The sequence below is a fragment of the Strix aluco genome, chromosome 26, assembly GCF_031877795.1.
Source record: "Strix aluco isolate bStrAlu1 chromosome 26, bStrAlu1.hap1, whole genome shotgun sequence".
Lineage (NCBI taxonomy): Eukaryota > Metazoa > Chordata > Aves > Strigiformes > Strigidae > Strix > Strix aluco.
This window is the reverse complement of record NC_133956.1, coordinates 3331466-3349933: the sequence shown is the minus strand read 5'-3', so window position 1 is coordinate 3349933 and position 18468 is coordinate 3331466. Positions and strand designations below refer to the sequence as shown.

Genomic DNA, 18468 nt, shown 5'->3' with positions numbered 1-18468 from the left:
GAGAGACGCGGCCCGGGGCGGGGAAGGGGGCGGCCAGTCCAGCCCCGGAGAAGGCCGGGCCGCACCGGCAGCGCCCACCGCAGGGGGAAGAGTAAAGGTGCCTCGCAGCAGCGCTGGGAAAGGCCCGTGGGGTTGAGACGTGGGGCTTGTTCCAGCCGTGGGGAGACTGAGCTTGGCCAGGGGCCGGGGTAACGGTTATTACTCAGAGACGGAAAAAGATAAGCAGACACGGTCCAGGGTTTGCCTTTTATTGGGACATGAGTTTTCTCTTTTTGTATAACTTATCTAGTTAAAATATTCATCTTCATTACCACAAAAAAAGGAACATAGAAAATTGTATATACACAGTTGGGGACCAAAATACAAATGCAAGCCCCGGTCACTCCCCCTCCTGCCCCCATCCCTCATCCTACCACCAGCGGGTCGGCGAAGAGGGAAGATGCAGCAGCTCTGCTCAGCGCCTCCATGTGTGGTGTAGCACAGAAACATGGCACCGGTGTAACACCCCGGGAATGGAGCAAGCGCTTTCACCCTACACTTTGCTTCCTTTATGTCTCATAGAAGTAACCCTCCTCTCTTCCTGGCTGAGGGCTGCTGCCCCCTCTTCCATCTTCGCAGCTTTAGTGTCTGAGCAAGAGGCAGGGGAGGGAAGGGAGAGCGGCTGGCATCAGTCCCAGGACCAGTGGGACCCGCTCAGCACCGAGCAGAGGCAGTTCAGACACAGTGTCCCACCTGATCCTCTCTGTAACCCCCCACCTGCAATCCAGCCAAGCTAAAACCAGACAGAGCTGGCAAAACCGAGAGCAAAGAGGCTGATCCAAGAGAGAAGGTACATCACCCCGTAATAGCAACGCTTTGGGCAATACCCACAGCCCAGTATCAAGCTCTGGTATTAATCAAGTGGCAGTTGAGCAGTGCCCAAGATTGTCCTTGGGCCTCACCCAGGTCCTTTGCTCAAGGCTCTGCTGCAGCCTGAACACAGTGCCAGACTCCCCTCCCCTCTGCCCCTACCCCAAGTACAGAGGAGAAATAAATGGTAGCACAACGATCAGCAGAAGATAATATATTGTTATCTAATTAAAAATACAGCAAAAATTAAATACAGCAAAAATGCAAGAGTAAGGAGCCATTACTTTACAGCACAACACAGACTGAAATGCTGCACGGTAACATTAAAGCATCTGGGACTGTAACAAACTTACAGCACGTAGAGAGTCTGAGAACGTTTTTCCAAGACTTCCAAATTAAGAAAAGAACAGACCAAATAAACAAGAGACAGGTGTTCAGAATGGTTCTAAAGAAAGGAAGGGAGAGAAAAAAAAAGAGGAAAGAAAGAAGCAAACCAACAGAAACCAGAAGCACACAGGGACTTTTCTAGAGCCCTCCAGGGAGGACTCTTCCCAGCAAGGTTTTCCCCCGATCAGCACGCACAGACAACTCCACCAGTTAGGGATTTGGCAGCCACAGAAAGCCAGCAGCAGAGCCTCCCAAGAGCTGCACCACCAACAGCACCCACTACCAGCACCTCTTCCACCTAGACAGCAAAGTCCTAGGGCAGCAAATATGGCTTGGAACAGGAGAATCTCTCCCTTTCCGATCCCACGGGACCTCTGAGCCCTGGTAGAGAGGCTGGCTTCCTCACTCCATGACCTGCGTCTAACCAACTCCATCCTCTGGTGGCACCACTTCCAGGGAAGTTCACTTTCGAGGCAGACGTAACCCTCAAGCAGAAACATTCACCACAATAAAGCTTCACATTTAAGAGCGAGTGCCTAGTTGTTTCTGCCTCCCCGCACTCCGCTGCGGCCTCGGCAAGTCCACCCGAAATCACACACCTCGTGCAGCGCTCAGGCTCCCGACCTCCCCAGAGGAGCTGTGCTCCAGGGCACAGCCTCACTGCCACCAGCCAGGTCACAGCACACACCTTTTCCTTCCAGTTCCTCAGACACCAAGCACAGCCGAGCTTTTTGAACTCCTGCTATGAAGTATGCACGCATTAAAAACAAACCACGGTCTGTTATTCACTTCCCTCCAACCGCAGACAAGTGGTTTCAGGTTCGAAGACTAAAATCCTTGCTCTTTCCAAAGAGTGGGCAGAGCAAAACATACAGCCAAAAGACAGGATTTAAGCACCAGCTTCCAAACTGGAAAGAAATCCTTCCCAATTCCACACAGAAAACCAGAGAAAAGTATTCCTTCTTTCCACTAAAAGAGGCAAACCGATGCCTCCATTGATATTTAAAAACTGTTTTAAATTCCAGAGGCAAAGTCCCCTAGCTCTCTCCAAAAACAAAAAAAAAAAGTTAAAATCTGACTTGGTGCACAGTAAAATTTCTCCCCAAACCCCTTGTAGTTTTATTCCCAGTAGCCAGCAGAAGACAACAGCAGCAGAGAAAAAGTCCCCAATGGCTCTTGGCATCCCTGCACAACAACGTAAGCATCTGTACAAGATCTACAGTAACAGCAGAGAGAAGGTCGAGAGCTAAGATTTTATTAACATACACGAGAGCAAAGCCTCAGGACTTGATGCGCTTGCCAAAGGATCGATGAGCAGATGGGCCACCAGTCTCACCTGTCCCAGAGAGTCCAGGTGGGACTTTGGGCCCAGCAGGTACCAGATCACGAGGAAAGACTCCCGTGACATCCAGTGTCCACTCAGACAGATGGATTCCTGCCAGCTCCAGTCAGAGGCTGGCCCTTGTACTGGACTGGGGGGGATGGACTACTGGGAGCAACATAAATAATACCAGCGGGATAGAGGGGCAAAATATTAATTAAAATCATTTTATAATTTATTAAGAGGTTAAATAGTAAATAGTCTCTGGATCTTCCACTCTCAGCAGGTGCCAAGACTTCACATTTTCTTGTGTCGGGAGATTCTGTACACCCTTCTTTTGACGGATGACAAAGCCAGAAACAGGATGTTAAGGGCAGGGGGAAAAGAGGGGGGGCTTGACACTGAGAAAGGGACCAGAATAAAAGATAAAATACTGTGCTGTCGTCTTGTGCAGATCGAAGCTTCTCCCAGCAGCTGCAGCCTCCAAAGAGTTCAAAGAAAAGGGCTGTTTGGGTACCTTCTCCTGCTTCAGTGCCACTCCCCCACGAGAGGGAAAGTCCCACATCTGCACTGCAAACTTATCTCCGAGAGAACCTGTTTTTGAACGCTTTGATAGTCTTTGCCATCATGGGTGCAATTTCTGCAATAGAAAGAAAAAAAAAAAAAACACAACCCCAAATCAAACAAAAAACCCACACATTAAAGCAGCAGTCACAACCTAGGAGAGCAGAGAGCAATTCAAAGCTGCAGCCCTGGCAAAGCAGATGCAAGGCAGGCAGAAGCGTGTGCTCTCTGATCACGGCCTGTCACATTTTCAGGTCACAGACCGAGGAGAGCCCGTTCTGCTATCTGCACTGCAAGAACACAGATCTCTGGTTAAACTCTCCCTGCTTCCTTCCCAAGGGAGCTGGACTACAATTTCATTGTGCCAAACAGCTGGACAGACACAGGAGGACAGCAGGAGGGGAGAGGACAGCAGGGTTTCTGCCTCACTAGTACCATTAGGACAGGCTGATACAGTCAGCACTGAGCAGGTGGGCGAATCGGATGTTTCTCCATGCTTTTTCTTGTGCAAGGAGTTTGAACAGACTTTTATCACCCTCTCCTTAGGGAGAGGCCACCGACATCAACCCTCCTGCACAGCCTGGATTTCTCCTACAGCAGAAGCAGCAGATTCGTGCGTTTGTAAAGGAGGAGCTCTAGGAGACCACACAGATGCTCTGCAGTTTGTACTTACTCTTCACCGGTGGTTTCCTGGGGTCATAGGAGGAGAAGGTGCTACCTGAAGATGGGACAGAATGGGCACTGCTGGTGCTGGGCCCATCATAGGATTGCTCCTCGCTCACACGAGTGTGGCTTTTGCTAGATGTATACAGGACTGGTTTTATTCTGAAAGAGAGACAGGACAGACATTTCAGTAAAGGAGTCACTGTGGTTTGATGCAATTCTTCAGACACAAGCCACATCTGTGAACAGCAGCATGACTGATACCACATGGAACCAGCAGCGACCGGGATCCCCACGCTTCCCAGCGAGAAGAGGCTGTTACTGTACAAGTTTCACTGCAAAAGGACCTCCCAGACACATGGTATGCTTTCCTGCCAGGACGGAGAGCTTCAGGGGGAAGCTGGCAGGAGCCCACAGGAAGAGAGGCCCTGAACAGCAAGTGCTACTGAAAAACACTCACTTGGTCTTCTCTGGCAGAAGAGGTCCTCCAGTTCCAAACTTCTCTTGTCGTCTCCGCACGTCCCGGGGGGGCTTTGCTGCAGAGTTCACAAACGCCATTTTGGCCACTCTACCTGTAGGAGGCCAGAGGAAAACATTACTTAGATTCAACTTACTATAAAGGAGGCTCCTCGGTGCTTGTCTTCTTACAGCAAGCTCCAACCACCTCTCCCCAGTCCATTCATTCCAAAGCTCTGGTGATAGCCTCCTCCCTAAGAGCTGAACCTCTTGCAGTCACAACATGGGCTGTGAGAAATCAGACTGATCAGATCAGCAGCTCTCCTTATGTTCATCAAAAGAGCAGGAATGGTTCCCCCACCCTGGTTTGCTTCAACCCCAGCATGGAGAAGCCACTCTAGAACAGGAGGTGCCTCTACAACAGGAACATGTAGGGCTGCAAAGTCTAGTTTCCATCAACACAACTGTGGATGAACTCAAGAGCCTCCTAAGCCATTAAGCAAAGGCCATCACATAAAGAACAGAGAGCTAAGCAACTCCTAAATTGGACTAGATTTAAACCAGTCATTCCAAAAGACCTTCCCCACACCAAGACATCCCCTAGGCAGCATTCCCAGACCCCTCTCTGATCGTTCAGCCCTACTTTACCTTTGGGTTTGTTGGCATGAGCTGAGCCGATGTTCCGTGCTAACATGAGCAGCCGCTGCTCTCGTGCGTCGTGAAGTCGAAGGTACATTTCCCGCCAGGACTCAAACTCTTCTGGCTTCTCGTTCTTGAAGTCTCGGAGACAGTGATTGTGCCACAGCTGATCCGTATCCTCGATGAGGACCTGAAGCAAACCCACATGTAAGCTGGGTTCCCTCCTGACACCTTCACTCCCCTCAGCCTCAGTGCCAGCGTCACTGGAATACCAGAGGGCAAGATGGCTTAGGGGCCAACTTGCAGCAAGAGATGGGCAGCTGGCAAATCCAGGAACTCAGGACTAGCAAAAGCCTTCTCTTGTTATAAAGAGTGTTGTTCTTTACTATTCTGCCACTGCAGCTGAGGACAGAACATCACTCCCACGTGTCACCACCCCTTCCCCAGGCCCGGGCACTCACATGATTACATTCCTCAATGCGATACAGCTGCTCTGGGGTGCATCTCTCCAATACTGGCTCCAGCACTGAGAAAGGGACACCACCCACTTCATAGATTGCTAGAGAGAAGCAAGATGCACAGAGTATTTATCCTGCTCCTTCCTTGCCAAGGAAAGGGCTTGATATCCTGAAATGCAGTGGAAAAAAATTGCAGTGCTGCACAACACTACACAAGACAAGGGGAAGGAGAAAGGAACCACAGATGCAATAGCTCTAGTGAGTCATCAGGCACCAGTATCTCCAAGTTAAGTGCCTGCACAAGGCTCTTGTTTACCACTATTTCCAGTGCTTTAGCACTCCCTGAAAGCACACTGGGTGCTGATTCCTGCAGCACCTGAGCTTTCAGTGACATCTCTCCCCTATTACTTAGCTTGCCTTGCGACAAGGGGCAACTAACTGTTCCCGTGCTCCAAGCCAGATGCTGTGGGATGTAACAACCAAGTTACCAAGACTTCAGTACACCCGCACGGCAACGTGACTAAGACAGATGAGGAAAGGTACTTACAGTCAATGTTGTTACTGAGGACTCTGATACATTGCTGATAGAGAGACATCATCTTTGGGAGGTAGGCAGTTTTAGAGCCCGAATACACTTGCATCTTTGAATTCAACCGGCGGCCTGTAAAACCCGCTTCGCTCTCTTCAACTGGTGAGGACACTGCTGTAAAGTGAAAGACTTGGAGTAAGAAGGGGACAGACAAGAGAAGAGCCCACTCTGATGAATGGCACAGGAGACACAAATTGGGAGTCACCCAGAAGCAACCTAAAGGGCTAAGTCTTCTCTTAAGAGACCTGCAATCTAGTTCAGGAAGAGCAAGTCCAAAGCCCAAGCCTCAGGAAGGGTCAGCAAAGGATCTTCCTCATTTCTGCTAGAACACGTGGGGAAGCAGCTACCTCCCCCTGAAACCTAGGCTCTGGGCAGGACACCAGACCCCAACAGAAAGACTCGAACCCGGGCAGCATCCATTCCCACTCTCTCCCACAAACAATGGCCGTAGCCCATTTCAAACCTATTTTTCTGCCCAACATACCTTTCCTTTTTGTCTGGGAGCAGGTAATGGACTCGATTGAAGGGAGAGGGCGGTAATTGGCCTGGATCGGGGGCAGCGGGATGTCTGGTAACGTTGGTACCACATCTAAAAGTATCTGGAAGCAGAGGATGTACATGCAAGTAAGCCAAGAATACAGGAGAACGTTACATCCTGCCAGCCTACAAACAGCACTGAACTGCATTTTGTTTGATATTTTGAATAAGCCATGTTACACAGAATCATTCAGGTCGGAAAAGACCCTTGGGATCACTGTGTGATGTTACTGTGGCTCTGTCTAGGCTGTCTGTAATACAAAGAAGCCAAAATTTGGGATCTGAATCACACTGCTCTCTCCAGTAAGAGCCATCCACATCTTTAACCTGCTAGGTTCAGTGCTGAAGGCCTCTGGCAAGAGCCCAAGACAGATTAACAATGCAAAGAACTAGAGAAAAAACAGAAGAGAAAGCTGGCACAAACATTTCCTTGATCTCAAACACTCATTTACCCATTCTGTCTCTTCTCCTCCTCCCCACCTCCTACAAAGAACCCCACAGTGGTGGAGAGGGGAACCTCACAAACTGAAGAAAACCTAAAACTTTGATAGGAGACACTTATTAGAATGAACGTCAAAGCAGGATTTTAAAACGCTGCTAAGATTATAAAAACATTTTTTGAAGAGCAGTGTTTCAAAGCTGAGTCAAAAGACAAAGCAGTAAAGGTTTTACACATTAGTCCCTGTTTATATACAAAACCCTGGCACCCATGTGGCCATGAATATGTACAGAAATATCGCTTGTTTTTCAAGCTTTCACAAAAGGTCTGTCTTCTAGACTAAGCTGCATTGTAACACCAATTCTCCCATTTCTCCCCCATTTCTGGAGACCCAACAGATTTAGTTAACAAAATTGTAGTACTGACACAGGTAAGAAAAGGTCCATTTTAGAGAAGCATAAATACTCGAGAGGAGAGACATGGGAACCTCGCGAGCAGGTGGAGATGCATCGCCTGTTAGGCCGGATTCTAAGTTGACTCACATCTAAAGATATTCTATATGTGTAACAAGCGTGTCATGTCTAATATGCTTTCATATGAGTATTTAGCTGAAGGTGTTTTCTGTTACTCTCCCCATTTTTGAACTAACAGCGTTTTGCCTTTTGCATTTCTTTTTTCCCCCTCCCTCTTCACCCACTTTTCCAGCAGAGGTCCACTCGAACAGCACAAAGCAACGCCTGCGGCGTAGGGCATGCACAACACACCTTGTCTCCCAGCAGGAGCCAGGTCACACAGCCCTAGATACCCGTAAGGCACCACAAGCACACCCTGATGCAGATCACAGCCCAGCACCTCCAAGCAGAAAACTAATAAGCCCCAGATGGCAGAGAACCAAGAGCAGCTGATCCCACCTTCTCTGTTCACTTTCAGATCCGTCAAAACCTTACCCTCTTTGGTTCAGGAGCCTCTGCTGGTTTCTTCTCTGCCCTTTTCTCACTTGTTCGCTTGTGGCTTGGACTTTTCCGACTCGAGCCTGAGCTGTTGGTGCTGGCTTTGGATCCGTTCTGTTTGCTGTGCCCTCGGTCTTTCTCCCCAGCTGACACAGAGGGTTTGACCACTTTCTTTTTCTTTTTCTGGGGCTGGTCATAGCTGAGGTATGACTCAAAAGACATCGTAGGTTGTTCAAATTCATCCTCCACTTCCCCCTCCCCAGAATTGGAGGAAAAGCCCATTGATTTTTTGTCCACATCAGAGGCTTTGCGCTTCCCCTCCAAAGCTTTTAAGCTCCCAGAAATTCCCTTTTCTTTAATCCTATTTGACGAGTCACTCTCAGCTTTCCGTTTCTCCCGCTCTGTGTTAGAGGTCTCCAGGCCTAGCTTGGGCTTTTCCAATTTACTTTTTTCAGAGTCCTGATGTTTTTGCTTCTTAACAGGGATGTCCAAAGACTCTTCCAAGTGCGGCAACGTGTGCAACTTCTTCTTTCTGGAGGTGCCGCCTTCTCGGTTCTTCTCCTTCTTGGTGCCATCTGACATCCTCTGCTTCTCCTTGCTGCCCCCTGCCACGGGGGCTTCTCGGAGTTGCTCTTTAAAAGAGGTCTTGTGCAATCTTTCTGGGCTGAAGGCAGAGGTCCTGTCCTCCCCTCTGCCATCAAGTCGCTGCTTCTTGTGAGAAGACTTGTGCTCTTTGCTTCGACTCACGTTCCCTTTATCGTAGAACTCACCAGAGTTCCTCTCCTGGCCTCCCCCCAGCTTCTCCTGAAAGCTGTGGCCTTTACTGGCTTTCCTATGAAATACTGTCGGTTCTTCCTGCTCCTCAGAGGCATAAGGGTCTGTGTACATATCCTGAGGGCTCTCACTTGGCTCAGGTGACACAGCTTGTCCATAGTCCGAGTACTCCTGATCTGAAGAGAGCACTGGGGAAGATCTGCCCCAACCCTTCCCCTCGTGGCTGCTATAGCCATAAGTCTCATGGGCTCTCTCAGGCCTGGGATACCTTTTGGATTTCTTTTCCCTATGATCTGGGCTATAGGACTGGCTGCAAGACGGCTGGAAGGGTTCTGAATACTCCTGCTCAGGTTCCTCATCCTCTCTGAGGGAGGGTTCTTGATGTCTTTTCCTTGAGCTGCTCCTCTCATAGTCACGGTCTTCAGAATCTAGGTTATTTCTGACGGGATAAGAAAACAAAATAGTTAAGATTAAAACTTCCCAATATGAATGAAAAGAGCCACTCCCCACAGACCTTGTGGATGGGAACCTCTCACATAAGACTAAGGTTGTATTTCATAGTATCATAGAATCACAGAATGGTTTGGGTTGGGAGGGACCTTAAAGATTATCCAGTTCCACTCCCCCTGCCCTGGGCAGGGACACCTTCCACTAGCCCAGGTTGCTCCAAGCCCTGTCCAACCTGGCCTTGAACCCTTCCAGGGAGGGGGCAGCCACCGCTTCTCTGGGCAACCTGTGCCAGGGCCTCCCCACCCTCACAGGGAAGAATTTCTTCCTTCTGTTTAATCTAACTCTCCAGGTGCTCTTCTGCTGCCCTGTGACCCCCCTCCAGGCTCTGGGAATCTCTTGCTGGCACTGGCATCAAGCCGGTAGGAGTGGGATGGATTAAGGCTTCCCTTCCCCAGCAACTCTAGTTTAAAGCTTGGCAAGAAAACGCTCTTCCCCTTCTCTGATAGACAGATCCTGTCAGCCCCCAGTAGACCAGCTTTCTCAAAGTGAGTCCCATGGTTTAAGTAGCTGAACCCCTGGCTGTGGTACCAGTCCTGTAACCAATTGTTGATTTGCCAGATTCAACTGGCCCTTTCAAACCTTTGACCAGGGCCCAGAGTCCCTTACTGCTGCTCCCAGGGCTCTGTAATCCTTCCTGATACTCCCCAGACTGCTCCTGGCTGTATCACTCGTGCCCATGTGAAACAGCAGCAGCAGATAATACTCGTCCGAGGCTCAGCAGCCTCTCGATGACATCCCTGATACGAGCCCCCAGTAAGCAGCACGCCTCTCTAGAGTGCGTTAGGTCAGCTGATGGTGCCTCCGTACCTCTCAGGAGAGAGTCACCTACTGCTATCACCCATCACCTCCTCTTAGTTGCGCTGGTTGTTACATAGGGAGCAGACTGGGCTGCCTTACTCAGCTCCAGTCTCTCTCCTGATGTGACGGGTCTTTCCTCTGTGGTAAGTTTTATGGCAAGAACACCACTAATTTTCTCAGGCACAGTAACATTCAGAGATTTAGAAACTGCATTTTTAGTGCAGGAATTGATTAAGCCTTTTTATTAGGACTAGAGTCTTCACAGTTGTGAGACTGAAATGTCACATGACTGTCTCAAAGCTTGCTTGTGTCTGTGCAAACCTCCAAGACAAGCTGCTTCGGCCTGGGGAATGTTGCCCAGGGAAGCAGGAGTGTACTGAAGGATGCACCCCCCACTTCTTTGCGACTGCATTGTCAGACTCCTTAGACAAGTCTCAAAGGGGCATCCTGTAGCCATTTGTGGCTCTATTGTGTACACCAGGCACCAGGCATGCATTGCTAATGAACTGATAAGAGGCAAACGTTTCTGCCCAGAAGCCGGATGCAACAAAATCTGTGGGACCAGAGAAAAAAAAAAACTAAAGGTGGGCAGATATGCTAATCAGCAGATACGATGATCTTAAAAACTTTGCTCCTTGTGCATCCACCACCGAAGAACTGAAGACTGAGGACCAACAGGATGCCACTGGATCCATGGCGGTGACTATTCTTGCACATCCTTGCTTTATTTTTGTCTTTCCTTCCATTCTGTCCTATTGCTACCTCTCTTCACTTTTTTAATAATAAAAACCTGCTTTGGGTATACGGCATTTGACCTCGTTTGTGTCTTAATCTCGCTCTTGGGATCACATCGAAACCTCCCCCGACATTGGATCGGGACAACAGTTCACCAGAAAGCGGAGACAGATGCGTACAGAGACTTCTCCGTGCCTACACGCTCCTGGCTGTGTGGTGCCTATGGGAAACATGTCCCCTAGTTTGCCAGTGAAGCATGGAGGGATACCACCACCACTGAGATGATCATGAATGACTAGGTCTTTATCACCCACATCTAAACGACCTCACTGCTGCGTTCAACACAGCTTTATCACTGCAACATCCTTGCCAGCATTAACTTTCAGTTTCCATAGGATTTTTGCACATAAAAGCCTTCTTTCAAAGCAAGCCACTTCCTTTACTTGGGCCTAGAACTTCCTCTCTTTAGCACCATAAAATGGGAAGCAAGCAGATTGCATGTCTTGCTTTATTAAGGGCACTTTTCTGGCATCTACTGTTAATCTCTTCATCAAACTGCAAATTCTTGAAAGTCAGCCCCTACTTTCATGCAAAACTGCAGCCATCAGCAACCCAATGCTCTGCGGCTAGCAGAGACAGGAAGTTTATGCCAAAACAAGGCAAAAACGCCATGCAGCGTTAGCACACTCGTGTTACAAGTTTTTCCAGAGCCATCACTTTGTTTCCTTGGTCAGAGAAGTTTATGATCTCCACTGCAAAAAAATGACAAAGCTTATCCATCAAGATAACCAAACGGGTTCACTTACCTGTCTGCCTCTTGGGACACTGGCACCAGCTTCTTCCACCTGGCTACGAGGTTCTTCGCAAAGTCTCCTACAAGCTCATGTTTCCGTAAACTGTTCACAGTCTTCCCAACACCCGTCTCCTTCAGGAGAGAGCCAAGACATGAATTAATCTCAGCAAAACAGTCAGCATTCTTACCTCTGCTAAACTTTCTACAAAGTAAATCAAGTTAACCTGCTACCTGTTGCTGCTAGATAGAAATAAACTTCCTTGATCTAATGGCAAAAATATCACATATATTTTCAGCTGTCCTGGTTTTGGCTGGGATAGAGCTAATTTCTTTTTTCCCCCCTTCCTTCTTAGCAGGTAGAATAGTGCTGTGTTCTGGATCAGTACAGGATCTGATATGAGAAGAATGTTGATAATGCACTGATGTTTTTAGTAGTTACTAAGAAATCAAGGACTTTTCAAATTCTCATGTCCTGCTAGTGCACAGGTACACAAGAAGCTGGGGGCGGGGGGGGAGCAGAGCCAAACCAACAGACCCAAGTTGGACAATTGAATATTCCATATCCTCTAACGTCATGCTCAGTATATAGATAAGGGTTGATTGGGAAGCTCACTCTGGCTGCTGAGATTGTGGGTTCAGGATTCCCTCTTCTCCAGGATCACTAGCTGGGAATGGGCTGGGCATCGATCAGCAGGTGGTGAGCAATCACATTGTGCATTATGCGTTTGTATCTTCCATTATTACTATTATTGATATTTTTAATTTTATTTCAATTATTAAATTGTTTTTATCTCAACTTACGAGTCTTCTTGCCCTTACCCCTCCAATTCTCTCCCCCATTCCCTGGGGGTAGGGGAGGGTAAGCGAGCAGCTGTGGGGTGTTTGGCTGCCAGTGGGTCTAGACCACCACATCAGCAGACACCGTATCATTTATTACAGTTCCAGAAGTCAAAGACAACTTAACTCTACCTTAGTCAAACACTAATTATTTGTATTAATAAACCAAGACAGTATTTACCATGACTGTTGGTAAGTCTGAAGACAGAAGTCACTAATAACGTTAAGGATTAGCACTTTCTAATTTTATGCTGATTCAGTTACGTGAGGAACTGCTCCAACTCTCATATCCCAGTCAAGTGTTAAGCTTTCGGGAGAACCGAGCATGACAAACTGTCCTCCGTGGCTTCCCACTTGCTCTGACACGCTCCTTCCCCGTGCCTGGAATGTCTAGAACTACGTCACAATGGTGCCTGTGACACTGGGCTGTAGCAGGTGGCCGAGGCAACACGCCCTGTTCCAGGGGAAAGCGGCACTTCCACGGCAACCAGTTATCCTGTGACTTGACAGACACGATGAAAGCGTGAGAGATTTCACAGCTCTTACCACAAGAATGTCAACTGTGATGGGCAACTCAGACAGCCTCTTCAGACTTTTCAGCAGCTGCAAAGACAAGAAGGAAAATGTTCATACTTCTCATACTGAACCGCATACTGCAATTAGAAAGGAAGAAAATTCTGCACTGCGTGAGAGCTTGTTAGAAAGATCCAAGCAGCAGGCAGCTGCTGTCTTGCTCCAAATCAAGCTCCTGAAAAGATGAACATGAGGACCAACTGTACAAAAAATTATCATCTCTTTGCCTACGAGGGCCCACCTGAGAATCTTAAAACGCACTTAAATATTAATGCTTTCTTCACACAGGACTGCAACTTAACTTTGGCTTAAAGCATCAGGAACAGACACACACAACTCTGTTGCACAGCAAGTGGAAGAAAGGATTCGGGAACTTGTGACTCTCAGAAGGTGGTGCTGAGAATCGCATCACTTGTTCAGAGGAGGGGAAAAAAATTAAATATTAAGTCTCCATTCTGAAGTTTTGCAAGCTAGACACTGAGGGCAGGAAGATTTCTAGATACTCTTAAAGATCCAAGAGGGAGCCTGTATCTCCCCTGCAGACCCTCCACTCCGTCAGTGCTGCTGACAGTCTCTCCTCTCAGCTACAGGCTGTGCTAGAGGCAACTGATCCCTTCCACAGCCACTGCCTCTCGCCCCACTCTTTTCCCTTCCCATCACCATAAACCAGTGAAAAATGTTGTTTTCCTTCACACACACGCTGCCAAGCGAGGCCCTGCCAGCATGTACAGCTGCTCCGCAGGCCAGGGACGGAAGAGGAGCCCTCTCCAACTTGCACCCTGACAAGGGGCTGCAGCTGAAGGGGACGCAGTTGTACCTCTGCCACCCAGACGGCTTTGAACATCGCCTCACCGAGATGTCTACTGAGTTTTTAGTGACAGTACATGGCAGCACACATCTGACAGCACCACTGCCCCTCACATTATTTCCCGCAGCTCAGCTATAGCCACAGACCAGCCTCGTCAGCATTCCCATTATTATAGCCCCTATACAGCCCAGGCTTTGTTGAGCGCTGCTGTGCTATATGCCATACAAAGGGCTGTCCCTGATCCAGAAGATCTTCTCTTTAAAGCACTGCGCTCATGCTCAAATGTCAGCCTAAGCTATTCCAATCACCCCCACTTCCCCATGCAAGGATCAGAGAGCTTTAGAGGTTTCCTTCCTTTTGAAGGAAATAAGTTCTTTTAACCTATTGGAAGAGTGCTATTACTTTCAGAGAGAAAATACTCCTTGACACAGAGATAAGGCTTAAGCAGAACCACAGGACGGTTTCTGTTCACCAGAAACCACTGCCTCATCTCCATTATATTTAGGACTTCATTGCTGTGACTAAAGGTTTAGGTTTTCATAGTTATTTTAGAAGAGCGAAACACAGACACCAACAGTAACAGTGTATTTCAGCACTCTTGAGCTGGGACACTGAGCGGGATGCAGCAGTTCTAGTTGTGCTGTAACCACAGCTAATCGGATCTTCAAGCCCTCTGTCCCTCCAACTCCAGGCTCACAGTAACATGGAGCCTCCCCCAGAATTCATGCGATCTGGGGCAGGTAATGTGCCCCACCACCTACCTCAGCTGACAGTGGTGGGGGGGAAAGAAGCCAGTTGAGCTAAAAAACCCAATGTCCTTTCAGTTTTCAGAACTGCTGTTACTTTGCCAGCACTGTGGCTCAACAAGCCCACTGGCAAGCAAAGCCATTGAACAGAGGCAGCAAAGGTAGAGACATAGCTCACCTCTGCTGCCTCCCCTCACATTGTTGCAGCAAGGCCCGCCACAGCTCACAGGTCGGATGCCCCCGGGAAGGCCAAGATCCTTCTGGCATCAGTAACGCAGGGGCTTGGACTAGTGTGTGCAAAGACCCTTTTGGAAGGGGGCAGGAAGGGAGAGGAAGAAGGATGGATCTCGTACTAGATAGAAAAGGAGTAAAACAGGGCAATATTAAAACAGTAACATCTCTGTAAGCTGATTCCCCTCCTAGAGGGTTGTTTCAGAGCTTACAAAATCCCACCATGAGAGGAAGAGTCAAGGGAAAACTCATTATGGTATTCTTAAAGCCTCCCAATTATTTTCTAGCTACACCCCACTGTAGCATCTTCCACAGCTCCTTTTGCTCTTTAGTTAGTTGTTGCCTTCAGGGCTGAATTCCGAGAAGAAAAGCTCTATTCTCAATGGAGCTCATCTCTGGATTTTGTATAGCTAGGGAAAGTGTGGTTTGAGACCAGGGGACCCACACATTTGTTCCAGAACATGTCTCACAGGGAACTGGCTTGTTCCACACCCACAGCAGTCAATGACTGGAAACCTGCACACACCTTAGGGGGGGGAAAAAAAAAAAAAAAAAAAAAAAAAAAGAGGCTGGCTTTCTGAGAGGCCACCATACGCATAACCTTTGCCTAAGTGTCGCTTTACCAAGCTTTTATGCCTGCACGTTCATTAGAAATGTTAACACAGCTTATGTTCAGCAGACTTCTCAGGCAAGTTGTAAATCTCAAAATGACGCCATCAGGAAACAAGGCATTTTTGTTACCTGCGTCACCAGTAATGCACTTATCTGACAATCTAAGATACCAAAACCTGTGCTTACTGACGCTCTCCAAGCAGCCTGCAGCCTGGCAATATCCAAGCAGGGATAGATTTGGAAGCTGCGTTCACACAGCCTCACTCTGCTTGCAACCTCTGTGGACAACAGGTCCATGTGCATGAGACACACCAAATGAGACAACTCCGATGCAGTGAGGCTGAAGAACTTGTACCAATCTGTATTTCCTATGGAAACAAGCTGATGGGAGTACACCCCACTGCCTTCAGTTGAAATCAGCCAAGCTGACTCAAATCTGGCAGCTCATCTCCAAAATAACTGAGATCCTACAAGCCCTATGAGAAAAAGGCGACCAAGTAGAATCAGAAAACACAAGGCTCACATCTTGCTGGACACCAGATAAAATACATATGAGAAAGCTCTTTTAAAACACCCCAGCATAGGGTAGAGTTTCAGTCAATCAGACACAAGACACAAACCATAAAAACTTCACAGGGTGCCAGCCACAATAAAGTTTTGTTTAACTTGGTGCATTGTTTTCTTCTTCTAAAAGAAGTCAGCCAGACCATTACAACGCTAACACCACACATTAATATCAAATTACTAAGCACAGCCTGGCCTCTTCCTCTCCATGAAGATGCTCTCGTGTTCATATTTCCCTTACTCTCTTCCCTCAGTCCTGCAGCACAGCTTCTATCCTCTCTGATGGAAAAAAACCCACCGTTTCCAAACCATTACAGCAGTGTCCAAAGTTTCACTCATGCAGTTCTGTGCCAGCAGCCTAATTTTCACCCCAAACCAATATTAATCCTTAACACCTTTCAGCAAGGCAATAGAGTTGTACATGATACTAGGCAAGTAATATTCTTTCACGTTACTGATAAAATATTTCAAACGGACAAGGCAAGAAAACCAAAGACTAGAAATGGAGTAACACGTGGGTAGCACCCAGACGTGCCGTGGATTTGTCCTACTGACAAAGTTGTAGCTGCTACAGAGCTGCAGAAACAGTTATAGCAGTAGAATCAAAAGCCATTTTCTGACATAAGAAGGTGTTCAGAAGATACACAATCTATCAAGACAATGCAATAGCAACTAAATTCAAGCCTAGAAACACTAACACTTCTGAGGATATAGTTGAAAAGGTATCAGAAGTAAGAAGAGTACAGGGCATGGGACCTTTCTGCTGGGGAAGGGAAAAGGTTTAAAGTCACTATCCTAGCTAGTAACAGCTTGCAACTGCTTACCACCTCTCCCTCCCCTTGCAAAACTGCATAGGATCAACAGAGAAACGACTTAACACTGCAAGGTTACTGGAGAAAAAGTCAGCCTGTGCAAATAGTGCCCAAAGACTTACAATGCCCAAGAAACAGACAAGCAGTTATTGCCCCAAGCTGACACAAGGGTCAGGAAACAGGAGCACTAATTCTCTGTGCACAGCGTGCTGAGCCAATATTTGAAGTGTTGCGGGTGCTCTCAGCACCACGGAGCCCAAGATCCCCTGGAATTGACTCCTCAGCAGTCCCTCAGCTCCGTTTTGGGGTCCCACCGGTTAAACCCTGCTCTGTTCTTGGCTGAGAAAAGAAACCAGACCCTCCCATCGCTTCGCCCCCAGTTAGGCTGGAGCTGGGTACAGTGGCCTCTGTTTCAAAGGGTCAGCACTCAGCACCACAGCACCCATCCTTCTTCACGGGCAGCGTGAGTCTCGGACACCAAGTGGTTCTGCAGGCGTTTGCCTCAGTTAAACAAAGTTTGCTGAGTGCAGCGTGGCTGCACAGCCCTCACTGTCTCCTCTTTCATCTGAATTAAGTGAAACATGAACCAAACACCTGTAAATAGTCAAAAGAGATGCTCCCCCTTTAAAATATAACATCCCAGAGAATGGGATAACAGCATGCAGTGGGTCCACACCTGAGCTCGACCCTAATTCCAAACACCAGTTGAAAAAAACCAGCTCAAACAGAACTGAGAATTGCTGTCAGCAACAGACGCAGACGAATGTCACCAAACAGATCCGACGCAGACGAATGTCACCAAACAGATCCGAGCACGAGCGTAGCTCAGGGCAGCGCACACGGCAGCCGCTCCGCGCCAGCTGCTGCGGGCAGCAGATTTTGGCAGCAGACGCGTTCCCTCGTGGAGATGGGCGAGAGGCATCAAGCAACTTCCCCACACCGGGGCAGAGTTAAAACTTGGCAACTACTTGCCCTGACCCCAACTCCCTAGCGATCGTGGTGGCCTTGCCACAGTTGTGGCCCTCCCTGACCCCACGGCAGGGCTGCACCTCCCTGACACCTCCCGCCCGGGCTCACACCGGGCACCGTGGATCTTCCACCATGAACACGTCACCAGGGCAAGACTCTTCCGGCAAGTTCTCCCGTTGCCCGGTTGCCTCTCAAGCCGCACCCCATCGACATGCCACAGGGAGACCCCACACGAGGACCCTTGAACGCCACAGCGGGCCATCCGCGGGGCAGCCGGGGCCTGCGAGCTCAGCCCAGGCTGGCAGCAGCGCGGGGGGCTCCCACCGGCGACAGCCCCCCGGGTCTGCCCCGCTGTCGCGGCTCGGAGGCGGTGGGCCCACGGACCGCGGCCACGGCCGGGCAGGAAACTTCGGCGGGGGGCCCGCGGAGGGCAGGCCCGGCCCGGCCCCGCTCCCCGCGCCCCCCGCGGGGTGGCCCGGGTCCCCCCGACCCCCAGCCCTGCCGCGCCGCATCCGCCGGGGAGGGGGGAGCCCCGGCCGCGCCGCCGCCACCGTCACCTTCTTGGGCTCCGAGCTGCCCGCCAGCCGCGACTGCAGCTTGCCCACAACTTCCAACACCGACTCCGCCATTTTTACTGCTGGAGAAGCCGCGGCGGCGGAAGCGGCTTCACCGCCCGCTGGCCACACGGCGTTCCCCGACCGCCGCCGCCATCTTGGCTGCGGGCAGGAAACGGAAGTGGCGCAGCGGTTGCACCGGCCGGTGGCGGCCATGGCGGGTGAGGTCAGAGTTCAGCGGGTGCCATCTTGGGGCCTGGCAACGGCGGCGAGCAGCGCCATCTTGAGTGCTGGCAGGGC

At 49.3% G+C, this 18468-nt stretch overlaps 1 protein-coding gene across 3 annotated transcripts; it reads right to left on the bottom strand.

Annotated features, from left to right (window-relative positions):
- Nucleotides 1–234: 234 nt before the first annotated feature.
- Nucleotides 235–18330, bottom strand: ELOA (elongin A). 3 transcript variants are annotated; one of them, XM_074850743.1, is made up of 11 exons: nucleotides 18172–18330; nucleotides 12846–12902; nucleotides 11476–11594; nucleotides 7850–9065; nucleotides 6411–6525; nucleotides 5885–6040; nucleotides 5341–5438; nucleotides 4889–5069; nucleotides 4245–4356; nucleotides 3795–3946; nucleotides 235–3197 (listed from the first exon to the last, which is right to left on the bottom strand). In XM_074850743.1, the coding sequence occupies exons 1-11, from the start codon at nucleotides 18241–18243 to the stop codon at nucleotides 3136–3138; spliced, it is 2340 nt and encodes a 779-aa protein (XP_074706844.1). In that variant the 5' UTR covers nucleotides 18244–18330; the 3' UTR covers nucleotides 235–3135. The 3 variants fall into 3 exon arrangements, with proteins under 3 accessions (XP_074706844.1, XP_074706845.1, XP_074706846.1); XM_074850744.1 differs by having other exon boundaries at nucleotides 5885–6037; XM_074850745.1 differs by lacking the exons at nucleotides 12846–12902; nucleotides 18172–18330 and adding an exon at nucleotides 12481–12824.
- Nucleotides 18331–18468: the final 138 nt, after the last annotated feature.